Source organism: Myotis yumanensis, unplaced genomic scaffold (genome assembly GCF_028538775.1).
Source record: "Myotis yumanensis isolate MYYU_CA2020_CCGP unplaced genomic scaffold, mMyoYum1.0.hap1 SCAF_8, whole genome shotgun sequence".
NCBI lineage: Eukaryota > Metazoa > Chordata > Mammalia > Chiroptera > Vespertilionidae > Myotis > Myotis yumanensis.
Window position 1 is genome coordinate 30,264,909 of NW_027223759.1, and position 26,647 is coordinate 30,291,555.

Genomic DNA, 26,647 nt, shown 5'->3' on the forward strand with positions numbered 1-26,647 from the left:
ACTATGGATCCAGCTCAGGAATCAGACTGTGGGTCCAAGGCCTTCCCTGGTACTCCTGACACATTAGCTCCATGGCCTTGGCCATGGCCTACAACTGCTCAGCTGCAGCAAAATGGGCCTGGTGATCACGATACTGTGAGGATTAGTCTTTGTCTTCCCCACTAGATGGCAACCTCTGCCTGGACAAGAAACTTCCCTGTTGATCAGTCACCTTTTCATCCTCAGAGAACCTGCTCACAGCTTGGACATCACTGGCAAAAAATCATGTTGACTAAATGACCAAGTGACAGATGGTTTTACACAAGAGAAAAGGGTGTGACTGTCCACTTTGGGGGAGATAGTGCAGCATCGTTGGGATCTGTTAAAAGATAGACTAAGGCATGTTAAAACTTTTAAGTTTATTTGAGCAAAAATCAACTCAAATTGGGCAGCCCCAAACTGAAAGTGCTCAGCTCATAGGAGCCAGGTGAAAGACGTAGAGAAGGTGCTGAAGCAAAGAAAGAAAAATATTTAATTAACTTCAAGCCTACTTGGCTGTTTGTGATTGGTTGTCCTTCATTTTGATTTTGTAACCCTGAGGCATTTACAGGCGTAGCTTGTGGTTAGCTTACACAGGCCTCCACGCTTTGCAGCCTAATGGCCTCCTTGTTTACTTAAGTTACCAGATCTGACCTGTGTCCTAACCACAGGCTCCTGAGCAGCCAGATTGGCCTATCGGCCCTCTCCCCATAGTAACACAACTCCCCACACTTCCCACTCACTTTGCTCACTTTGCTCAGTCGGCAAAGTCCTGAGCTTCTTCCGCAGCAGAAAAGGTGAGTCTCTCTCCACTATCTGGGAGCCTAGGTGGGATGGGGGGAAGGGTGGGGTGCAGGTCAGACTTGAATCCTTGTTTTGCCACTTTCTGGCTATATGACCTTGGGTAGTTTCTTCTTGTTGCAAATTACCACACACTCAGCAGCTTACAACAACACAGATTTGTTGTTTTACAGCTCTGTAGATTGGAAATCTGACACAGCTCTCACTAGGCTCAAATTAACATGTTGGCAGAGCTGTGTTCCTTTCTGAAGGCTCATGGGGAAAGTTCATTTATGCTGCAGACTGAATGTTTGTGTCTCCACAAATTCACATGCATATTGAAACTAATCCCAATGGGATGGTATTTAGAAGTAGGCCCTTTTGGAGGTGATTCGGTCATGAAGGTGGAGCCCTCCTGAATGGGATTAGTGCCCTTATAAAAGGAGCCCCAGAGAGATCCCTTGTCCCTTTCACCAGGTGAGGACACAGCCAGAAGATGGCTGTCTGAGATCCAGGAAGCAGGGCCTCACCAGACAGCAAATCTGCCAGGGCCTTGATCTTGGACTTTCCAGCCTTCAGAACTGTGAGAAATAAATTTCTATTGCTTCCAAGCCATCCGGTTTATGGTATTTTTTATAGCAGCCCCAACATACTTAGAGAGTTTCCTGGTTTGTCTCTTCTAGCTTCTAGAGGCTGCCCACATTCCTTAGCTCATGGTCCCTTAGCACTATCCTTAAAGCAAACACTGACGTTCTTCTATAATCACATCTCCCTCTGACTCTCCCCTCTGGATCCCTTCAAGTAACTTGTGATTATATTGGTTCTACCTGGATAATCCAGAATAATCCCCCTATTTTAAGGTCAGGGATTAGCAACCACAATTCCATCAGAAACCTTGATTCACCTTTACCAGGTAACAACATATTCACAGGTCACAGGGATTGGGACATGGGCACCTTTGAGGGGCCACTATGCCACTTACCACAGACCTAGAGTAATTATATCACTTCTCAGAGTCCATTTCTTTATGAAATGGAGTTCCTCCAATAAGTGGAACAGAGATTAGAGATGGTGATTATATCAGTCATCCATTGCTATGTAACAAATTACCCCAAAACTTAGTGGCATAAAACAATATTCCCACAACCTTTATTTGGGTCAAATTAGTGAGCAGCATAGCTGAGTAGTTTAGTGTGTCTTTCATCAGTTGTAAAGACTTGGCCCAGGCTCTAGTCATCTGGAAGATTGGCTACAGCTGAAAGCTCGGCTCCCTCAGGGGCTGTTGGCTGGAGGCTTCAGTTCCTTGCATATTGACCCCTCCAAAGGGCTGCTTGAGTGTCCTCACAATGGGGCAGCTGGCTCCCCTAGACAGTGACCCAAGAGAGCAAACCAGACGCCACAATGTCTTTTTTTACTGAGCCGTGCACACATATTACCTATTTAAATAATTTTTCAAAATAAATAAAAATTTCCCATAACAATACTTAGGTTGGTCTAATTCAGAAGTTTCCAAGCATAATCAGCAAAATCCTTTCCTCAAATAACATTTTCCAGGGAATGACAATAGAGCCACCAGATACAAGGGCCAATGGGCACGAGGCCTGGGGACCATCTATGCGCCTCTCACTCCTCAGTTTACAAACCTCCGGATTCAACCTTTTATCTGAGCAGGAACTTCCTGGCTTTTCAAAGCTGGAAATAAGAGCTTTTATGAAATTTGAAATGGTAACAAGACTACTCTCTCTTCCTTCCAAAGTCTTTTCTTTTCAGTGTCCCTTTATTGGGAAAACATTCAATTTTATAATTTTTTTAGTCTGAAGTTACAAACCTTCAAAAGAAGGAAGGAAAGGTTAGTCATTTGGTTGAACAGATATTCCCAGCCTTTACTCACTATGCCCTTAAAACTGTGTACCCAGAATGCTTTGCAACCCAAGAGCCTAAAACAAGGGGTGGGGGCGGGGTGGTCCTGTCTTCTGCCCCCACCTTTCCCTTTCCTTCCCTATACACCCCTCCCTCCCCGCATCGCACTCAGGATTAGCCTCAGCAGCCCCACCTCAGTGTGCTGTAGCGTTCACTATGCCCCCGCAGTCAGGCTTGGGTTTAGATCCCACTTAATGACTGGATTTGCACAAGTCACTTAACCCCTCTGAGCCTTGATTTCTGCATCTGTAACTTGGGGTCAGTGCCCTCTCCGTGGCTGGGCTGCAGTATAGATGACATATGTAAACACCCAGCACAGAGAGGGACCCCAATTAATGATCTCTTGCCAATAAAGGCCTCCCCCCTTTACCTGGCCTCTCCCAGGCTTCCTAGCCTGGGGCTCCTGGAGAGTTAGCAGGATTCTGGTTGACACCTTGCTTTCCAGAGTCTGATTTTTATATTTTTCAAAATAATTTTTAAAAATTTGGTTTAAGCTCATTTTTTTTTTAAATTAACAAAAGGAAAACTTTTCCCCACCATTGAGTTCCCAGTCAGGGGGCTGTCCTGGGGTCTCTGTCCCACCTCCCCAGGGCTCTCTGCTCACCTCGTGTGCAAATAAGGAGTTTTAATATGTTTTCTTTTGTTTTCCTGAAGATCTTTCCTGGCACTTTGATGGGCCTCTGGTACCCTGTGAGACAACAAAAAAATATATATTGATCTCTGCTCACGGTTCCTGCCACAGAGCTCCAAAACCCTTATGATTTCCTAAGTGACAAGAGCACTCGGAGCATCTTTTGCTCTAATATTTGGTCTGTGACCCTGGTTTCTGGCACAGAGCTCTAAATCCCTTGGAATTTTCTGGGTGCTAGGGGTGTCTTTTGTTCTAATGAGGTGACTCTGGGTGGGCTCCCGGATGGTGGGCTGGTCACCAGAAAAACCAAGCCATGATGAGCAGCTTAGAATTTTCAGCTCCATGCCCTTCCTCCAGAGAGGGGCTGGAAATTGAGTTAATAATTGAGCATACCTACATGAGGAGGCTCCCATGACAATCCCAATAGTACGGGGTTTGAAGACCTTCCAGGTTGGTGAACTCAGGTTCGGGTAGAGTGTTGTACCTGGAAAGGACATGGAAGCTCTGAGCCCCTTCACACATTTTGCCCTATGCATCTTTTCCATCTGGTTGTTCATCTGTATCCTTTATCATCCTTTTACAAGAAACTGTCAGACAGTAAGTGAACTGTTTTTTGAGTCCTACGAGCCACTCTAGCAAATTAACCCTGAGGAGGGGGTGGTGGGAACCTCCAAGGGCAGCAGATGGGTCAGAACCACAGGTGGACCTGTGATTGGTGTCTGGAGGCAGGACAGTCTGGTGAGGCTGAGCCTTTACCCTGGGGGACCTGACACTTTCTCCCGGTAGCTAGTGTCAGAATTGAGTTAAATTGTAGGACACCCAGCAGTGTTAGCAATGATGTGTTCGGTGTGAGAAGTAGTGAGAAACACAGGAGGGAAAGACTGGTTTTCAAATGCATACCCAGAGAGGAGGGGAACCCCAACCATCTCCTGCAGCCCCTTCAGTTTACAACAGCCCCGGACTCTGGCTCCCAGGTCGCCCAGAGGGCAGGGGGGCTGAGCTTGGGTGGGGCTGGCCTCCCGGCTGCAGCCATCCAGAACCAGCCTCTTTGACCCTCACCACTGGTCACATGGTCCAGGTGCAGGGAGCAGCCAGTCTCCACTGCCTTTTAAATGTCCTGGTTCCACAAAAATCTGTTTTACTTGGAGACTTGGGCATGACAGCCCATCCTTAGGATAAAAGGATTTGTCCTTTTGACACCGAGGACATAATGACGAGAAACTAAACACATCCAGCATTAGGCCAGCGCCCCAAAGTAACTTCCCTATGTTGGAAGATTGCCAAGGAATAGCGGGCAGAGACCCTTGGTGGCCACAGGAAGAGGTGGGTGGCAGGGGTATTGTGACATGCTCCAGGGAAGGGCAGCTTTCCCCTTGGCCGAGGCGGGCCCGGGCTCAGAGGTACAAGGGAGCTGGACCGGACATGGAGCCTGGGGCCCAGCCCGCTGGTGCCGCGCAGGATGGGGAGGCCGAGCCTCAGCCACAGGCTCCCACCCAACCCCTCGAGGGCCGCGGCCAGGTGCTGCTGCTGAGCAATTCCTGGCCGCAGGAAGAGCGCTTCCTGACCCTGCAGGACATTCTGGAGCAGAGCCCGACCAGTGGGCCCACTGGGCCCTCGTCCACCGGAGCCACCTGCGGTCACAGCAGCTCCAGCGACTGCTCCAGGCGGCGTCTCAAGCGCTCCAGCGACAGCTCTCTGAAGGATACTGACTGCCGGGCCCCCAAGAGCAGGCGCTTCACCCAGAAGCTGCCCCATGGCCGGCTCAAGGCTGAGGACCTTTGCGAGTATGAGTGCGAGTCGGCTCCGGCTTCGGCCGCGACTCCCAGGCCCCGGGCGGCGGAGGATGCAGCGTCAGGATGCCAGGACCCTCCGCAGCCGCGGGAGCCACCCGAGCCGGGCGCGCGGCTGCTCCTGGTGCTGTGCCGCGCGTCCGCGCTGCGCTCGCAGCTGCCGCGGCTGCAGCTGCTCCTGCAGCAGGTGCACGCCCGGCACCGCAGCCCGCCCGCCGCGCTGGTGGGGATCGTGGTGCTGCCACGGCGCGAGGAGGAGGCCGAGGCGCGTCGCCGCATGGAGACCCTGCTCGGCAGCGCCTTCGCGCCGCACAGCCCGACTGTGGAGGTGCACACCGCCGTGTTCAGCCCCAGCCGCCCCGAGGGCACCCTGGACATCCAGCGCGCCGCCCACGGAGCACGCGAGGTCTCCACGCGGGGCTGCGTCCCCCTCGTGGATCGAGACACTCAGACCGAGGGTGAGGAGCCTAAAGGCGAGGGGTGGGAACGCCAGGCTGCCGCGGACATCCCAGGGCATTTGGGAGAAACTTCAATACAGAGGGAGGCTTGTGTGGTTCAGTTGGTTGGAGCGTCGTCCAGTACGACAAATACGGAGGGAGGCCTGTGCCTTGACCCTGCTGGTCCTGGTACTGGACAGGTCCCTAATGTGATGGCCCCTCCCCTGGCGCTTCCACTGACACCGTTTGGGGGAAGATGAACTAGATTTCTGTCCCCAAGGGTGCTCACTGGGATAATTTGGGGTCACACGGGTTCAAATTCACTTGATTTGTTGTTACATTTCCCAGCCAGGCACCCGACCCCTTGCTCACTACTGGGAATCAGCCCATGTAAAGCACAGATTTGGGAGCTTGCAGGCCCCAGACCCTCCCCCTCCTCTCCACTTCCACTTGTTCCTTGCTTGGTCCTTCCGTCTCCGCCTCCAAGGGAACCACAGTTGCAATCAAAACATGCCTAGTGTGAGCCAGGTGCTGCGCTAAGGATTTCTCACCTCTGATGCTCACAGCAGCCCTCTTGAGAAGGTGCTGCTTTACAGTAGCTGCACAATTCTTGTTCACAGCCCCTGAGACCCTTCCTATCGAGGAATCAGCATCTGTGGCCCCAGAGGGTTAATCTGTGGGTCTAAGGGCCCAGGGCAGTGGGCTCTTAAGTGAGCACCAAGTGCCTGTCTCCAGAAGCCCCCTGGGGCAGCGGTGGGGCAGAAGGAAGTGCTCTGGGCAGGGCATCCAAAGCCAGGTTCCTCGAGGCTCTGCCACTCTCCTGCTGGAGGACAAAGCTAGTTGCCCCCTCTGTGAGCTGCTGCCCTCCTGACATATGGGACTAAGGCCAGTTGCTGCCTGAGGTAACACCCAGTTCTAAGGCGTTAGCCTCAGCACAGACGTTGGCATGCTTGTTCTGGGTGCCCCGGATCCACCCAGAGGGCCAGCACCACTTGGGCTGACGACTAACTCTGCAGGCCCTTAGACTCATTCTTCTGACTCTCCCAAATAGTCCACGAGATTTTCCCACGGCTGCCATGCCTGGTTAGGAAAGCCCTTGAATATGGACTGTTCCCACTGTGGCCTTCAGCCAAGACTAGAAAACCCAGACCACCTTTGAAAACTACCCCTTAATGATGCAGTCTTGAGGTGCCTTGTCCCCCAACATCCACACCCACCCTGTGGTTACCAGTTTCCTGCTTTCTTTGTCTGCTTTCTACTCTCACCTTCAGGCAGCTTACATTAAGCCCTTTCCCTGGACTTTGGCCCTTCTCGGTCTCCACAGTCTGGGAGTGTGGACTTTAAGAGAAGACAAGGGTAGCAGCCATTCTGACACCCGGCAGAAAGTGATCCAAGATCTGGGCTCCGAGAGGGAGACATGGCTTCCAGTTGGAGATCTTGAGAAAGGCTTTATGAATGGATGGGTCCACTTCAGATGGATCTGAATGATGGGAAGAGAGAGGGATGGGACGGAGTGGGAAGGGCTTCCACAAATACAAGGAAGTGAGGCACATTCACCAGACTTCTGGTGCTTGTGGCTGGCTAGAGCGAGACGCGGGTAGCAGCAACCTGGGACAGTGGGATATGACTGTGTGATAAAGGAGTCAGACTTTAGGCTAGGAAATTGTGCTCCAGCCAGAAGGCAGAGGGCATGGGAGATGTTCTAGCAAAGAACTATGGTGGTGCCATTCTTCCTAGTCCTTCTAACCCAACCTATTACTCCACAAGTGCCCTCCCCTGCAACTTGGGGCCACCCTTATTAAAGAAGCCCCACGTATTTCCTCCACTGCCATGGGAAAACTCCCACTCCTCCCAAAGTCTGACCCTCTGTGTTTCTTCCATTCCTCTCCTGGGGAACCAAGGATCTACTTTCATGTCTTTTTTGGCTCCTTGGTGTGAAATGAAATGCTTCTTTCATTCCTACCAAGACATTTTTGCACCTATTTAGTGCATTTAAACCAGTGATTCTCAACCAAGGGCAATTTTCTCTCTCTCTCTCTCTCTCTCTCTCTCCTCTCTCTCTCTCTCTCTCTCTCTCTCTCTCTCTCACACACACACACACACACACACACACACTGACATTTACCAATGTGTGTAGATATTTTGGTTTCTCTTGGAAGGAGCAGTAGTTGCTACCAGCATCTCATGGGCAGAGACCAGGGACACTGCTAAACTATCTACAATGCACAGGACAGCCCCACAACAAAGACTTCTCTGGCCCAAATGTCAATAGAGCTGATTTAAACCAGGTTGAGCCCTGGCCTGTGTAGCTCACGGCACATGCCCAGGTTGTGGGCTCAATCCCAAGTAGGAGGCAACTGATTAATGTTTCTCTCTCTCCCTCTCCCTTACTCATATTTTTAAAAAAACATCAAGTTGAGGCCCTCAGTCAAAATCCCGTCAGTGCCTGAAAATTGAGTTTTACAGAGATAGATGCCTTAGGGGGTATGATCTGTCTGCCGGATCCAGACAGGATTCCTGACCGGGTTCCAGTCTCTCTGATTCTGAAGTGAATCCCCTGAGGGAGCCATTGCTCTTGACTTTAGGGACTTACCACCTTCTTTCTTGTAGCCTCTCTGGCTCCCTGAATCTCCTCAGGCCCAGGCTCAATCAAATTCAACCCAACTTTATTGATCTGCACTTCCCTTCACTTCTCATCCTTCATGCCTTTTTTTCCTTCAATCCTCTCACTCAAGGGATTGACTTTAATGCCTGTATAATTACCTGACTCCCTGTTGCCTTCTGGAGTCAGGAAAAGAGAGATCTCTGAAGGGGAATTTAGCCCCTTCAATGCCCCTCCACTGTGTGACTTTGGAATGGCAATTTAACCTTGAACCTCACTTTCCCCTCTGCAGAAAGAGAATCAGCAAGGTCTTTTCAGGTTCTAGAATCTCTAAAATATTTCCCGTCATTTCACAGTTCATATCGGATCTGGCCTTGCGTGGGGATTCCTCCTCCATAGGTCTAACCTAAACCTTCTCCTGGGGCAAGAGTGTCACCCCAGACTGAAGGGGTTGACAGTAGACTACTCACCACCTCATGATGCATCAATGGCAGAAGTAGTGTCTTCTAATGCAAACACATTTTTCTGTTGGAGTCAACATGTGAAGCCTAAGGTTGTCTTTTTTTAAATGTTTTTTTTCTCTCCCATCCTAAAAGGAAAACCACATTGTTAACTTTGAGAAGGATTCATAGTCTCCTAATTGACCCGACGAGTTTGGGGTTTGAAAGGTAGCCTATTGTGGCTGGCGTGATGAGTTTGAGGAAAATTTGGTTTTCCAAACTGCCATTACGTTTGTAGGGGAAATTCTTTTGCCACATGCAAGGGTTCTTGCCAAAGTTGGATAACATCCCCTTCCCCCAAGACCCTTCCCGCAGTAGGGGAGGGCAGGTTTTGGAAGAAGGGGGAAGCTACTCTATGAAAATAATCTGGGGGAACAGCTGAGATGGTAGGAGATTGTGGGCTTTCCATGGACCCCCAAATCTTCAGTAACGTCACCTAAAACACAGTATGCATGGTGAAGTGGTTTGGGGGTTTGGTTTTTGGTTTTCAGCTTTTTGTTATGTGGAAACCAGTGGCAGAATTGAGCGTCACAGCCAGGGGGTCTTAGAGTGAATGGATAGATCTAAGCGGACCCAGGACACACCAGCAGAGACAGGTGCCTGAAGGAGGCACTCCAGTCGCAGAATCCTAGGGATCCAGGTTGTCACAGGCCCCATGGCCAGGCTTAACCCAGGTTCTTGAAGGGTCTGACACCTGCCCTCTGCCCATCCCTGTGGCTAGGGAAGAGGGGGAACAGCAGGCTAGGCAGAGAAGACTGTCCCCAGGGCACTGCCATGGAGCCATCCTGGTGTTTGTGACCTCATAGGAGGGGTGTGGGTCCAGCCCAAGGCCAGAGTGTTCCCCCAGGGCAGGGGCAAACGGCCCCTCCAGGAGGGAGCCGGGAGATTAGGCAGCTCCATGTAGGGCCACATTTAGGTGAGGAAGACCCACCATGAAGAAGGGCAAAAAGAAGAAGCCAGAGTCCAAACGCCGTGGCTCCAACGCACGGCGCTGTAGCTCTGATTCCACCTCACGGCAGCCCAGCTTGCGATCTACCCCACATCAGTCCAGCGTGGAGTCCACCCCACCGCAGAACAGTTTGTCGTGCACCCCTCAGCAGCATAGTAGCTCTGAGTTTACCCCACAGCAGCCCATCTCGGGGTGCACCCCACAGCAGCAGCAACAAAGCTCTGAGCCCACCCCCCACAAGCCCTGCTCAGAGTCCACCCCCCAGCAGCCCGCCTCAGGGTCCACCCCCCAGCAGCCCAGCGTGGGCTCCGTTGCACAGAGGCCTGTGATCTGGGCCCTCCCGGCTCCCCAAACCAGCCAGTCAGCTCAGGGTCTGCTGACTCAGAACACTGGCACAAAAACATCCCATGGATCCAAGAAAGCAGGTGAGCAGATTTCTAGCTCAACAGGTCTAGCCTTTCTGCTGCTGAATCCCGGGTCACCCCAGAAGCTGGTTCTTACTGCGTAGTGATGTGTGGTTAACGTGTATTCTGGAACTGTGCTTGTGGCGTGTGAGGATTTGGGGTTTTGTTTTTACCCAAGAGACCAGGGTTCCTGGGTGTTGCCATTTCTCAGCATGTTGAGTCCCACTGAAGAGGGCAGCCCGCATCCATATTAACCTTTCACATGGCTCAGTGGTCATATGTGCTCATTAGGAATCAGGGTGCCATGTAGCTGCTCAAAAATAAAAACCAAGGGTACATTGATATTATGCAGTTTAGGACAAAGGAGTGGTCATATTGCTTCCCTTTGTCCTCATCAGACAATCTCCATTTGCTGTAACAGATACCTACCATCTAATCCAAAGAGGAAAGTCCAGGCTGATGGTGGATGAGAGAAGTAGGGGGAGGCGAGCGCCACTTGGTGTTTGAGATTTGGTGGAAGGGTTTGGAGGAAATCTGTCAGGTGGAAGATGTGAATAGACTTTTTCCCTGTTGTCCTCAGTTGTTTGACTAAGGACCCATGGGTAGAGTTCCCAGTAAAATGCAGGCCAACAAATGATTTTAAAATGTTTTAGTATAAGTGTGTCCTAAATATTGCATGGGCATCGTGCGTTTTTACTTGCTAAATCTGGCAACCTTACCGAGGGAAGACAGAGGCGGATTTCTCTCCTCAACATTAAAAAACTCCAACAGTTAGCTCTCTCTGACAAAGGAATGACCCTCTAGGAAAAGTGGCCCCCCTCTTCTTGTTAGCCAGAGTCTGAATGAACATTGGATTGTAGAGGAAATTCAAGTGGCATTCAAGAGGTGGGCTGGTTAGTAGTATTATTATACTACTAATAATAATGGTAATAGCTAACCAACTGTGTACCCAGCATTCAGCTCAGCCATCTATGTTAATTTTCTCATTTAACAACTCTATAAAGAACATACACTAGTATCATCTCCATGTTATAGATGAGGAAACTGAGGCCCAAAGAAATCAAGCAGCTCACTCTCAAGCAGGCACTAGAAGCCCTGAGCGGGGAACTCCAGTCTATTCTGACTCCAAAATTCTCGCTGTTAACTGCAGCCCTAATTTTCTGATCCCCCGAGGTCTGGTGGTCTCCCCTGGAGGAAGCACACCCTTCTCTGAGCTCCTGGATCCGTGAGCCAGAGCCCATGGCTCTGTGGTCCTGACCAGGCCACACTCCCCAGGCCACAGCATATCCCTCTGAGATAATGTGGACATAAATAAGAGATATGTATATACCCAAGGTATCTCTGTGACATATTCCTGAGGCTAGTAATCAATCCGTTCTTAACATCTGAAATGGTTTTGAGAGCTACACTACATATTGTGTATGTTATGATCATCAACCGCTGAACTAAACATTTCTGGATTTTGGCCTTTAGAACGGATATCTGTAGAACGCAAAGCTTTACATTCCCAAATCTTTTAATGAATGCATGTGACTCACCCCCATGGGGAGTTCTGCTTATTGATGTGGCTTATTGCTCCAAAGAGTTGTAAAAGAACTGCATTTCGTTAAATTGGAAACCTGGTGCTATTTATTGCATTTAGATAAATACAAATATGAGACTCTCATCTATCCACAATTTCATGTGCTACTGCTGGCCAATTTATCCAGGCACTGGTGGTGGCTCTTCAGTGCTTACAATGGTCACCTTCTCTTCTTCTATGAAAGGAATTTTCTCCCTTTGAGCCAGCGTAGGAAGAAATGTTGGCAATAAGGGATGAGAGCCTTTAAATAAAGGATGCCATAGTCTAAAATCCAAACTTTTTATATGCAGAAAATATTGTAGCTCAATAAAAGACAAATCTTCCACTAGAATGACTCTAATTTTAAAAAATGGACAATGACAAGTGTTGGTGAGGCTGTGGAGAAGTCAGACACTGTTGGAGGGAATGTAAAATGGTGCTGCTGTGGTGGAAAAGTCTGGCAGTTCTTCGAAGGGTTAACCATGAAGTTACCATAAGATGCAGCAATCCAACTCCTGGGTATATACACAAGGGAATTAAAAACATGTTCTACCACTTCAAAGTTTATGGAAAATTAAGCCTTCAGCTCCTAGACAATTTTTCAATATTATTTTGTTGGTTGTAATGGATTCTTAGAAAGAGTTTTCCACACAAAAAATTAAATTCCTGGTTTATGATGTAAAAAACAACAACATATGTCTTACACAAAAACTTGTACACAAATGTCCATAGCAGCATTACTCACAATAGCCAAAAAGAGACAACTCAATGTCCATCAGCTAATGAATGGATAAACAGCAGGTGGTACAGATGTGCTATGAAATACTATTTGGCAATAAAAAGAGATGATGCACTGATACATGCTACAACATGGATGGGCCTCAAAAAACATTAGGCTAAGTAAAAGAAGCCAATCCATTAAAAAAAGCCCACATGTTGTATGCTTCCATTTCTGAAATGTCCAGAATAGGTGAATCTATTGCCAGAACCTGGGAAGAGTGGAGAACAGGCAGTGACTGCTAATGGGTCTGGAATTTCTTTTTTTTTTTTTAAATATATTTTATTGATTTTTTACAGAGAGGAAGGGAGAGGGATAGAGAGTTAGAAACATCGATGAGAGAGAAACACCAACCAGCTGCCTCCTGCACACTCCCCACTGGGGATGTGCCCGCAACCAAGGTACATGCCCTTGACTGAAATCGAACCTGGGACCCTTGAGTCCACAGGCCGACGCTCTATCCACTGAGCCAAACTGGTTAGGGCCGGAGTTTCTTAAGTGGAAAAGAAAATATTCTGGAATTAGGTAGCAATGATGGTTACACACCTTTGTTTATATACTAAAAACCACTGAACACGTTAAAGGGGTGAACTTTATGGTATGGGAATTATATGTCCATTTCAAAAAAAAACTTTTAAACTAAAAACAGAAAAAAGATAAAGTCTTGCCTTTAGAATCTCTTCCTTTTCCAGTCCAAAAAAAAGCATCCATCATGGGCAGGTCTAAGCAGGAAGTGTGCTGAGTTTGCCAAGGTTGACCACTGTCTTCACGGAGCTTTGGTTGGAAGAATCCACAGTTCCTTCAGGAAGCCAGGACAGAGGTAGCTGCAAGGAGAGGAAATGAGGCAGAGGTCATTTTAAACAGCAGAGGGCGCCATCTCTGAGTTCCGCTAGGACCCACTGCACAGGAGAACAGAAATGGAGATGAGTCTGGGAAAGTATTCCAAGGACTGTAAACTGGAGTGGCGGTTGCCTTCTGGATGAACCAGTGAGCCCCACCGAAATGGGACATGGCAGCTCCAGGTGCAGGAATCGAGTGCCACCTGACAGCAGGGCAGTCATCTTCTGCCACCACTTCCAATGAATTCTGTGGAGAGAGCCCTGAATCAAGAAATCCTGAATTGAGGCCCACTTCTTCAATCTATTTACTCTCAGTTTGAGCCTCAGTTTCCTCATTTGTAAACTGAGAATAACAATATTCCACTTCACAGGATTGTTCTGATAATTAAATGCGATGGATAATGATGTGAAGCCATTGCATCATTATTTTTATTCCCAGGTAGCAGTGGTCTGAAATACAACTAATTTCCCACGGTTTGTTTCTGTGTCTTCCAGGCTCTCCTCCGCCTCCTGCAGGCTGGTAGGTCCCTCATCTTTCTCTTTTTCTGTCCACCCAGGGCCTCCGACTCGCCCCTTCTGTTCCTGTACCACTTGCCCCGGCAGCTCTGCTTGCTGGCGTCGTCTGGGCCTGTGCCACAGCCGCATCTCCGATGTCCTTCTGCCTCGGGCCTGGCTGACCGTGCCAGGGAGAGGATTCCCAAACCTCCTCACCTTCTACAGGTTCTGGAGCTCATGGAGGGCTGGGCCCTCAGGACATACAGTTCCCAAGGGCCAGGCTCTCCCCCAGATCGTTTTGTAGTCTTGTGTTATTCCTCCTGGGAATCCTAGGCCAAAAGGAACGCCTCTCCCTCCAGGTGGCCACAGCCGAAGGTTTGGCACTGGCCCTTTCTCACCAGACCCATCCTTCCAGGGTGTCCCACCTGCCAGAGAGGTGCCGATTGTCTTCCTTCCCAGGAATTGCTTCTTCGAGGGCTTCTTTTTTCTTTTCCCAAAAGGCACCCTCCTTCCTTAGAGCTCACCCCCTCACAGCCCTTCAGAAATGCCTCGTCATAGCTTTGGAATTAAATGCTCTGTTTGGCCGTCGGCCTCCTTCTGTGGCCCACACCACAGCTGAGAGCTTTAGGTTCTTTACCTGCATGTGAATTTCCCCTGGAATTTAGTCACAAATACTGAGTGTAACTCATATGCCCCCTTGGTAATAGCAAGACCTCCACCCCATGCAGAGGGTCTCAGGCTGTTTTCTAGCAACCCCGACAGGGAACAGTGCCCCAAGGTTGGTCTGTCCATGGCAGAGCAGCCCCCCGCCCACAGCATCATCTGAAGTTCTGCCCTTCTTTGCCTCTTCCTAGAATCCACCCAGGTGGAACCTTTTCCAGGGGTGCCAGGGCTGGGAAAGGGGCCTCTGCCCATCCCCAGCTCTGGGCCCAAAGCAGCTCCGCCTGTATCCAGGGTTTCACAGGTGTCCACGGAAGAAGTCTTCCACTTGACAATCTGATACTCCTGACCCAGGAACAGAGCCCACCCATCCCCCACCTTCCTCCTGTTCCTCTTCCCAGATCCCCTCTCCTGTCATCCTTGAAACAAACCTATAAAGAGAAACAAACAGATACCCAGGTGTGTTGGAAGAGCATGCCTAGAGCTAAAATATTCTATAACCTGGTAAGTCCCTGTCAAGGAAGGGCCTGTCCCCCACTCATTATTATTAACTGTCTTCCAACATACTTAGTCCTTCTGTCCATCTGGTGCCACGTTGTGCCATGGATTCATATCACTTTAATTTTTTAAAATAACTCTTTATTATTGAAAGTATTACATGTGTCCTCTTCCCCACCCCCTACTGGCCCCCTCCAGCCCCTCCCTGTCCCCGCTCCCCTCCCCCAGGCCTTCAGCACCCTATTGCCTGTGTCCATGAGTTACATATGCATATATGCATATAAGGTCTTTGGTTGATTACCTCCCGTCCATCCATCCTCCCCCACCTTCTCATATCACTTTAAAACCAATAAGTAGGAAAAGCTAATCTGCACAGGATGCCAGGTACTAGGAGGGAAACCAGAACAGGGAACTTTACCCTTAAAAATTGTACAGCCTGCATGGTAAGGTAAGACATGTCCATTGAGAAACTGAGGTGTGAGCCAGGTGATCTGTGTCCCATAGGAGACATTCGAAGAGCTTCAGGAAAAGAGAGTGTTCACTCCTGAACTGGAGTCCAGGCAGACTGCGTAGTGTCAGTCACATCTGAGCGGAGTCTAAAAGGACCATAGGATCTTCTATGGCTTATTTTAGAGGGAGAGCACTCGAGATGGAGGAAAAGGCAAAAGCAAGGCTCAGAATTAGGAACGTGAGGGGGAAGGGGCAGGGGTCCAGTTTGGTCAGGGTTAAGACATATTCTGTTCAAATGTTTAGCACCCGCTTCCGTAATCGTTCCATTTCTCAGAGGAGTGGAATGTTGGCTCTTGGCTTGAAATACACACTCACATTAAAGAACCGCTACTTGAATAGGATTTTTACCCAAATGGATATTACATCGGTGAAAGCCTTCCTCACAATTAGTATCATACTCTTATATTTTCCTTGCCTTCGCGGTGGGTGTAGTATGTGTTTCCTCAGGTGTCATATGTGTCCCCAAAATGGAGCTACCTGGTAGAACCTCCTTCACAGGGTTGTCTTGATGTCCAAGGAGACCTGGGGCGTGAGGTGTTTACACAGGGCCTGGCACATGGGGGCCTTGACCACCTTTGTAGCTTGGCTCCCTGAATGTTCCGGGGAGCTGGTGTCCTGGGCCAGCCCACCCTCAGGTCCTGGGGTCCTGTGGTAGGTTTCATTAGAAGAAGTGGGAGAGTTGTGTCCCCTTGAGAGGAGGGTCGGTAGGGAGAAGTGGGTGTTCCCGCAATCCTGAGGGAACCCCCCAATCTTCCCTTTCCCATAAAAAGGCACTAAAGCCCAACTTCCCCCAAACCATGGGCTTTCTACTTTGCTTTGCAGAGGACCTGCAAGGAAGCACACCAGTCATCGTAATTCCTGTGCTCCAGGCTCTCGGGACTGCAGCTGTGGCTCTGGGGGCCCTAGCAACTGCCTACTACGTCATTGAACTCCTGTGAACAAACCCCAGGCTCACGGTCCAGCAGGTGTGTGGAGCCCCTCGGCGCCCACTGCTCTTTGCAGAAGTGGCCCTCAGGCCCCCTGAGTTGCCAGCCCTCCGCGCAGGGCTGGTGGGGTTTCTGTCCCTTCTCTGAAGGGAGAAGGTTGTTACAGGTGGACCATGCCCCCCAGCCTCTCGTGAGGACTGAGTGAGTCCTCCCTGGGCTCAGGGTGGCCTGGCATGGCTCTCTCAAGCAGCCCTGCCAACGTTAGATCCATTATTGGGATTGTCAAAACAGAGTTCCCCAACTCCCACTGACCGGGTGGTTCCCCTAGTCACAGATACCAGACAGGAGCAGGTGAGGGCAGAGGTTCTTACCCATCTTAGGGCCTTTCCTTGGAACTTTCTTCCTGCCTAGGAAGCTTTTTCCCTTTCCCAACATTTCAAGTCCTACCTATTCTTCATGGCCTAGCCTATTTCTTCCATAAAGCCTTCCTCCCCCACTGCACCTCCAGTGACTTCTCCAGCCTGGTCCATCCTGTGTTGTGGAGGATCATTGTGCGTGTTTGTGGCCTATCTCTACAAGTGTACTGCAAGATCCTTGAGGACAGAGAGCATGCCTCCCACAGCATCTTCAATCCTCCCCTCTTCTAGGCAGGGCTCCCTAGAAGCAGAGCCTGAGACAGGGATGCGAGTGCACAGGATTTATTGAGGAAAAAAAGGGAGGGAGGGAGGGAGGGAGGCAAGAGAGGTCAAAGGAAGGAGCAGAGCAAGAACCAGGTCAGCTGAAGTCCAGCCTCAGCCTGATCCCACGGGGGCTCTCAAGCATGAATTACACCATAGAACTGGTCTCACCTTGAAGCAAGAAGGCAGGCTTTTTGTGCCCCTTTGTCATTCAGCCATTGGCAATAGGGGTGAGGGTAGAAAAGAGCTCCCATTTGGCTGAGGACAAGCCTCTGGGAAAAGAGGCAGCTCTGAGTCCTTAGCAGCCAACATGCACAACTCACAGGAGCTAAATAAAGAATGCACCAGCCCAGAAAGGGCATCTGGGCAGGCACCAAGAGCACCCACATTGTCCCCATTGTCAAGTCCAACCACAGTGAATGCCTCATAAGTGATGATGGGGTGGGATGGGGGCAGTAAGGAGATAATGGCAGCCTTTCAACCACTCCTAGACCTCCGCCAGCCACAGGAGTGGACCTCTCTCCCTCCTCCTCCTCTCTCTCCCTCTCTCTCTCTCTCTCCAGTCTTAATAATTAAGATTCCAGGTCTGCCAGTCCAAGAGTGATAGGATTCCTTTCTTTTGTGAAATACAGCATTCAAACCTGCTCCTCTCCAAAAACCTTGCTTCTCTCTCTCTCTCTCTCTCTCTCTCTCTCTCTCTCTCGAACCTGGGACCATTCAGTCCGCAGGGCGACGCTCTATCCACTGAGCCAAACCAATCTACGCTCTTCTCCTCTCTCTTTTTTTTAGGGCATAAGGCATAGGGTTTTCAAGCCGTACCAAAAGGAGGGATAAAGAACTATACTTCTCTACTTGGACACAGAGCAGTCCAAGTAAGACCCCAGAGGGTTAAAATAGTGTACAAGTTGGAGAATTATGATGTGCTCCAACCATAAAGTGAAAGAAAGGATGGAAGGAGATGAGGTTGGAGACAGGGGTCCCAGGCTGTGCTCACATGGAAGTCATTACAAAGCCTCTCTTTCCCACACTCCCTCTTCACTCTTTCTCCCTTTCACCAGGTTCACCTATTAAGAATCCCTCAATTGAAAATTGAAAACAATTCAGGCCTTACTCAGGATTTTCACCTTTATCCTGAGAACAATAGGAAACCATTTGGCAGACTTAATTAAATGAGTGGTCAGAGCAGGTTTTCTTTTTAAGTTTATTCTTGTTGCTGCATTGAGAATGGTCTAAGAAGGAATGGACAAGAAAGATTTGGACAGAGCAGTCAGGTGGTGATAGGTAAGAGAGATCATGGTGAACTGAAGTGGTGGTAGCAATAAGATAGAAGGTGTATTGGACAGGTGTGGAAAGTATTTCTAAGGTAGAATTGATAGGTCTTGCTGATGGGTTAAATGATCTTTTACCCTCTCTGCATCCACCCCCTTGGGCATTTAACTTTGAAGTGTCCTCTGCCTCTGTCTCTGGACTTGACCATGTGCCTGGCTTTGGGTAATAGAATGAAGCAGAAGTGCAAGTATGGTGCTTCTAAGTCTACCACTCAAGAGGCCTTGCTCTTTCTTGTGTTTCTGTCATCTCCATGAGGACATTCCTGAGGTAGCCTCCCGGCATGGAACAGACACGTGGCAGAGACTTGAAGTGCCCAGTCAGCCCAGTTGAGACTCGTCTAGATCAGGGGTCGGCAAACTCATTAGTCAGCAGAATCAAATATCAACAGTACAACGATTGAAATTTCTTTTGAGAGCCAAATTTTTTAAACTGAAACTATATAGGTAGGTACATTGTTATTAACTTAATTAGGGTACTCCTAAGGCTTACAAAGAGCTACACTCAAGGGGCCAAAGAGCCACATGTGGCTCAAGAGCCGCAGTTTGCCAACCAAGGGATGGTGGTGAGGATTAAATGAAGGGATGTGCAGGTGTGCGGGGCCTGGTCACAGGAGTTGGGTGGATGGTGGCCAGTGATAATGTGAACACTGCACTTGAGCTAAAGCAGTGGTTCTCAACCTTCTGGCCCTTTAAATACAGTTCCTCGTGTTGTGACCCCCAACCATAAAATTATTTTCGTTGCTACTTCATAACTGCAATGTTGCTACTGTTATGAATTGTAATGTAAATATCTGATATGCAGGATGGTCTTAGGCAACCCCTGTGAAAGGGTCGTTCAACCGCCAAAGGGGTTGCGACCCACAGGTTGGGAACCGCTGTTCTAGAGCAAGCATGTCAAACTCTCGGCCCGCGGGCCACATGCGGCCCACACCGAACATTTTTGCGGCCCAGCCAAAATAACGGTGTAAGCAGTTATTTACAATTATGAAAGGAAGTAAGTCTCCTGTCAGATCCAGAATTACTGACATTCACCTTGGGTCAGTTTTGAAAGTAATCACTGCAAATGAGATTTCCCCCCAAACAAAGTAGGAAAGATAGTAGCAGAGAAGAGATGCCAAGTGTCAGGAAGAAAACATTAATTTTATCATGGCTCTTGTTCTTTTTTCATACTATACTTTTTGAAATAAGCCTACGTTTCTATGAAAATTGAAGCTTTTGTTTTTTGGGGGCCACATAAACTTAAACCTTGTTTATATGGCCCTGTTAGCCTTTGAGTTTGACATGCTGGTTCTAGAGCAGCCGTGGGCAAACTACGGCCCGCGGGCCAGATCCGGCCCTTTTGAAATGAATAAAACTAAAAAAAAAAAAGACCGTACCCTTTTATGTAATGATGTTTACTTTGAATTTATATTAGTTCACACAAACACCCCATCCATGCTTTTGTTCCGGCCCTCTGGTCCAGTTTAAGAACCCATTGTGGCCCTCGAGTCAAAAAGTTTGCCCACCCCTGGTCTAGAGTCTCCTTACAGCAGAGCCCAGCAGTGTGAGTTCGGTGGGGTGGGGGCAGGCAGGCTTGGGTCATATTCTCCTTCAACGTTCAGTACTGTATTCTGGGGCAGGTTCCAGAACTAGTGAATTGGTAGGTTTCCAAATGTCAGGAGGCATTTTAAGAGTGATCTGATAAGGGGATTATGAATTTACTTGGTGCAAATTTCAGAAAACCAAATTCAAAATGGTAATAAGGGGGTTATCTCACATAACAATGGAACAGTTGGGAAGAGTCAGGGCTCCCCAAAGTCAACAGTGTCATCAGAAAGCCGGGAAGGGACTTTCCCAGCTTTAATCTCTGACACCCTCAGCAGAGGGCAGGCTAGTCCCTCCTGTGGGCAGGCAGCTGGAGAAGCTTCCAGAATCACAGCCTCATATCCTGACAGCCAGAAACAGGAAAAAGGCTACCTCCACTTTATGTCTCCCTTTAAAAAAAAAAATCTTTATTTATTTTATTTTTTCCTTATCCAAGGATTTGTTTTTATTGATTTTAGAGAGAAGGAGAGGGAAACAAACAAACAAAAAACAGCAGTGTGAGGGAAGATCATTGATCGCTTGCCTCCCATACACACCCCAATGGGGGAACAAACCCACAACCTAGGTATGTGCCCTGACGGAAAATCGAACCTACAACTTGGGTGATGCTCCAACTACCAAGCCACCCAGCCAGAGTCTGTGTCTCTTCCTGAGTTAAGAAACTCTTCTCAGGAGCCCCTTTCCTCGGCACACTTGCCCTCTCATTGGGGTGATGTGCCCCTGAATTGGGCTTCTTGCCCCTTTATCTTAAGCAAATTAATAGCATAGGGGTTGAATTATCACGGCGGGATTAGTAGAGTAGATCCATCCCCACTCTCTTCCCCTGGCTGGGGTTGGGGTGCTTCTGTCCTGGACAAGGCTGGGCAAAGGAGAGGAGCAGCTACATTAAATGGGACCCCTGCCAGGAAATAAGCGAGAGTGGATTGGGAACAAGCCAGAGTGTTTTAAAAGGTGATATGGTAGCCAGTGCGAGATGAACCTCAGTGCCCAGAGCTGTTGGCTTAGAGCAGTGGTTCTAAACCTTCCTAATGCCGCGACCCTTTAATACAGTTCCTCGTGTTGTGGTGACCCCCAGCCATAAAATTATTTTTGTTGCTACTTCATAACTGTAATTTTGCTACTGTTATGAATCGTAAGGTAAATATCTGATATGCAGGATGTAAAGGATGTCCCAAAATTCACGCAAGAAGTAATTTTGATAGAAAACACGTTTATAATTAAAAATTGTAAATTTTTTTATTAATTCATAAAGTATACAGTATAGGGTTATGTATGGAATAGCATATCGGGTAAATGGCCTCCACGGCTTTGCTGGCACATACACACTCTTTTGTTGAAATTTTCCATGACCATTTTTGCATAAATGTGGCTGAATTTCTTTGATACAGCGCTCAATTTCCTCCTTCAAGGCGTGGGTGGTCATGGGCTTGTTGGCATAAACCTTAGACTTCAAAAAACCCCAAAGAAAAAAGTCCAACAGCGTTAAATCGCATGATCTGGGCGGCCAATTCTGATCACCAAATTACACGACCAGGAAATGACTCATACAGTAATTAATTTGTTTTGCGGGCTGTATGGCATGTGGCACCGTCTTGTTGAAACCACATGTTGTCCACATCCATATCTTGCAATTTAGGCACAAAAAACTGGATTATCATGTCTCGATAGCGAGCACCATTAACTGTTATTGCCTGAGCAGCCGCATTTTCGAAGAAGAATGGTCTGATGATGCCTCCAGCCCAAAATCCGCACCAAACAGTGACATGTTGTGGATATTTTTCCCGATATCCTATTCCATACATAACCCTATACTGTATACTTTATGAATCAATAAGAAATTTACAATTTTTAATTATAAACCTGTGGTTTCTATCAAAATTACTTCTTGCGTGAATTTTGGGACACCCTTTATTTTCATTGTTACAAATTGAACATAATTAAAGCATAGTGATTAATCACAAAAACAATATGTAATTATATATGTGTTTTCTGATGGTCTTAGGCGACCCCTGTGAAAGGGTCATTCGACCCCCAAAGGGGTCGCGACCCACAGGTTGAGAACCGCTGGCTTAGAGGCTGGAGACTTGTTGGCTTAGCCACTGAAAACCACCCTGAGGGTGTGAGATTCAGTGTGTGGGGGTGGGGGAGCACTGTAGGGGGACGCCGAGTCATCTTGAGTTTTGTAGCTCAGCTCTCAGACCCTCAAGAAGGGAAACCGGCAGTTTGGTGTCCTCAGTCCAGACAGTGAAAAACCATCTGATGACAGTGGCAAAGTCTACTCTCTGGGAAAAGATATTTCTAGAATTTTCTTTCCTAAAGTTTGGTGTGCCTCTCAGCATCTCACCAGTGAAGGATGAGGCACTAAAAGCAAGAGGCTGCTTCCCCTCTCCCTTCGGGCACTGCACATAGTAAAACTCCCACTGTAGGCTATCTTTTGGGGAGCGAGGCTCCCTCTTAGCTGCTGGGGGCCCTTGGGGTGGGAGGAGGAAATGGAAAGTGCCAGCATCACTAAGCCAATAGAGGAGAGAGAGCGAGAGAGCCAGCCAGCCAGCCAGCCAAGAGCATAAGCACCTGGTACTTTGCATAAGCACCTGGTACTTTGCATAAGCTCGTTAGAGCCTGAAGGGAAAAACAAGTCTGCTGGTGGCTGTGTTTGGACAAAAGGAAGAGTGGATGCAGAAATGGAAAAAATTAGAATCCTACATAATTTTTTTTCCACAGGAGGACCTTCGCTGCTGGTCTCTCACTGCTGAGACTGTAAAACTGGAGACGGCCGGCATTCTGGTGTCATGAAGTACTGTGTAAGCTAATGGCTCTGTTCTTATTTTTCTTTCAGATCCAGTTTCCATCAGGGATCTCTCTTGTCACCAAAATAGAACAATAAAAAAAAAAAATTCTGTTTCTTGACTGTGTTCTACCCAAGACACAACAGCTGGACTTGGTAGGGAGGTAAGCAGATTGGGGGGCAGGGGTTGGGGGGAGAGCGGGGGAGGGTTGGTGACTTTCTGAGTCCTAGGTAAACCAGGGTGGGATCCTGCTGTTCCTGTTGGGGCCACAGACCCAAGTGGAGGCAATTTTCTCCACTCACAGAACAAATCATTTCAGATTCTCCATTTTAAAAACAGGAGTTATACTAGTTAATTCAATACCCCTAATATAACTAGTCAACTCTACTTCCATCCAGTGGTTAGTGGGAACAGGAGGAATGCGCTGGCCCCTTTCCAGGCTCGCACCTGAAGGAGAGAGGCCCTGTGCCTGGGAACACTGGGACATGGCTTCATTCAGCTTCACTTGTGAGGGGGGCGCAGGGGCAGGGCCTGAAGCCTGTGATCCGTCCTGGTGACTTCACTGAACTCAGCAGGAGCCTGGCTCCTGAGCAGCTGAGGCAGGGGTCTTAGTTCAAGGTGATCCCAGGAAACACCAGTAGGGGAGAGGCTGTGAGACAAGAGGAGGTGCTTAGTCTGCTGGGGCAACTCTGGGAAACAACACACCTCAGAGAAATTCCAGCCCAAGGGGATGGCTTACATACCCATCCTGTCCGTCATCCATTAAGGGCTACGGGGAAAGAGGCGATTAATTTCCCTGAACTTTTGGCCTCTAGAGAGGAAGACCCCAGGCACAGAAATGCAGATGGTGGGTGTTAGAGATCCAGAATGCCTAAAGCAGCAGTAAAGGCCAGGGGATGTGAAAGAGCATGTGTGTGTTTGGAGGGAGGGGAGGAGCAGGGACAGCCCTGAACTCCAGGAAGGGAGTGCACAGAGCCATGCGCATGTGACCTGCTGCACCTCTGACAGCTGCTCAGGCTAGAACCAGGACAACCCTTGTGGAGGCAGGAGCAGCACAGGTGTGACTGGCAGGTGGGCCAGGCCAGGTACCAAGAACCCAGAGCCCACCCACCACCTTCCAATCCCAGGATTTCCTTTCCTAACAGGCACTTGGGAGAGGGTACCCCCAGAGTGACAGGAACCCTTCTCGGACACCAGCCTCCCAAAGGAAAGTGCTGACTTCAGGTGGAGTGGGGCCATGTTTGGGTCCCATCTGCAGGTCCGGGTGGAAGGGCCCCATGGTCGCTGCTTCTGATCAGCCTGGCTCTTCTGAAGATACTTAGCTCCTTTTTCTGGCATATTAATTAGGTCCCCTTTTATTGTGAATGTTGTACAGTCTAACCCAAACTGGTCTGAGCAAAACAAGAACATACTGCCTCCTATAAAAGTCAAGAAAGAATTCTGGTTCAGTTGTAGCTTGTTCCAGGGGCTCAGGCCATGGCCCAGAACAGCCGTGGGCAAACTACGGCCCCCGGGCTGTATCTGGCCCGTTTGAAATGAATAAAACTAAAAAAAAAAGAGACCGTACCCTTTTATGTAATGATGTTTACTTTGAATTTATATTAGTTCACACAAACACTCCATCCATGCTTTTGTTCCGGCCCTCCGGTCCAGTTTAAGAACCCATTGTGGCCCTCGAGTCAAAAAGTTTGCCCACCCCTGGCCCAGAACCATGTCTCTCTCTGCTTTTGCAGACTCAGTTCCATGCTCAGGCAGGCTCCTTCTACAGGAAGCCAGGTGGCTGCAGCAGCAACAGTCCCATACTCGGAAGGTCAAGTCTGGCAGGGAAGGCAGCTTGTCTCCCAGCAGTAAAGGACCTACCATCGGGCTCTGAGTAGGTCCTGTGTCCCTCCTGGAACCCATGATCTGCTCAGGGGAATGCAGTGCTCTGATCAGCTTTGGACTTGAAGGTCCAGCCCATTGAAGGTATGAGGGCTAAGAGTAGGGAAAAGACAAACACAGTAATTTTTTGATAACCTGTTACCAAAAGAAATGGGAGTGGATGGTAGGCAGCTATAAACAGCAGACATCTACTCCAGATGGGTTTGGGCCCGTGACCAGGGCACTCATGCTATCCTCCACCTCTCCCCACTCCCCTCCACCCACCCCCCCAACCCCGCCCCGACTCCCTCACCCCACCAGAGGGAATGCCTGAGTAACCAAGCCAAGGATTCACAGTAGCCTGGAGCCATGGACTCCTAGTGGTTGAATTCCTCAGAGCAGTGGTGACCTGGGCAGTACCACCCTCCCACCCCAAGAGGAAGGTATAGGCAGTGCTGGTCATCATAGTGACTGGGGGATACTATGGGCTGTTAGTGATAAATGCCAAGTATGCAATGCCCAGAACGGATCCCATGCCACCGATTTATTCCAAAATGCCCATAGCATCCTCATGGGCAATCATCACTATTAGGACTCATCTGTGGATACTCCCTTACACTACCCTTGCATTGTACTTGTCATGAGGGAAGTTTAAAGTAGAAAGAAGCATAACCAAGTATATTTCTGAACACAGTGCCATAACTAAGGCTGCCATGGCTGTGAGTTTGGGGGTAGCCTGGGCATCTTCACTAGGCTGGACTCAGACCTTGGCTCTGAACATGGCCTCCAGACTATCAGATCTGTCTCACTGGCCCATCTAAGGGTAGGAGAGGTACACAGGGTAAGGGTACAAGAGATGAAAGGCCGAGCCAAGTCGAGATGCCCCATCCTCCTGCAGGTGCCCATCTTGTCCACCCAGCTCATTGGTGCCAGGAGCCTAGGACCAGCTGAAGGTCCTGAGCTTTTCTGATACTCGGGTCTCCATTCTTTCCACACCCACCTCCAGAGGACAGCCACTCTCCCACTGGCCATGGAGCCTGATGGGCTACAGTAACCAGGATCCAGGAAACTGAACTAATAAATCCAACCATAGAGCTCAGGTGATACACCAAATGCAGCCTCTTCTGCCTCCTACCTGGGTCCCAGACACAATACCATGTTGGACAGGGCAGAAACCCAGGCCTCTAGTCACTGGTAACCATAGGAGTTAGAATGGCTCTTCATGCTGCTATTGTAAGTTTTGGCTTCACCAGGAGACTCAATAGGACCCTCTGTTCCCAGGCAACTCCTCCTCTGTATATGCAGGGGCAGCATATCTACACTAATAAAAGAGAAACATGGTAATTGGCGTACGACCGCTACCCTTCCCATTGGCTAATCAGCATATCCTTATGCAAATTAACTGTCAGCCAAGATGGCGGCCGGCAGCCATGCACTGAAGCGAGCAGGGAGGCTTGCTTCCTCCAGGAACTGCAGACTCCAACATTCCCCACCTCACTTTCCGGCCTCTCAACTGCAACTCTAAGCAACTATTACTATGTTGCAAATAAGAAGCTAAACAAAACCGGCTTTCAGTCAGCCCCGGACGGCAACATTGTATCCATGTTTTCAGCAGCGAGGCCTCAGAGCTAAAGCTGGCCCAGAATAAAAAAAAAAAAAAAAGAAGAAAACAAGGAGCAGTTGGGAGCTTTTAGTCAACTGCCAGCGGGAAAACAGCCCTCAGCCCCTCAGCCAGCCTGGCCAGGCACCCCAGTGGGGACCCCCACCCTGATCCAGGACACCCTTCAGGGCAAACCAGCCAGCCCCCAGGCCTCTATCCTATATAGTAAAAGGGTAATATGCCTCCTGGCACCGGGATCAGCGTGACAGGGGGCAGCGCCCAAACCCCCTGATCAGCCCTGCTCTGTGCCTGATAGGGGGGAGCTCCCCAATCCCCCAATTGCCCTGCGGCTCTGTGTTTGACAGGGTGCGGCGCACCAACCCCCTGATCGGCCCTGCTCTGTGTGTGACAGGGTGCGGCACCCCAACCCCCCGCCCCCCCATGGGCCCTGCTCTTTGTGTGACAGGGTAGAGCCATAACCTCTCCATCGGCCCTGCCCTGAGTGTGACAGTGG

General features: G+C 49.2%; 1 protein-coding gene across 1 annotated transcript; it reads left to right on the top strand.

Moving 5' to 3' along the window:
- Window positions 1-9,610: 9,610 nt before the first annotated feature.
- SPATA3 (spermatogenesis associated 3) lies at window positions 9,611-22,826 on the top strand. The gene is made up of 5 exons (XM_070423247.1): window positions 9,611-9,730; window positions 9,869-10,052; window positions 13,767-13,929; window positions 16,195-16,337; window positions 22,724-22,826. The coding sequence occupies exons 1-4, from the start codon at window positions 9,611-9,613 to the stop codon at window positions 16,298-16,300; spliced, it is 573 nt and encodes a 190-aa protein (XP_070279348.1). The 3' UTR covers window positions 16,301-16,337; window positions 22,724-22,826.
- Window positions 22,827-26,647: the final 3,821 nt, after the last annotated feature.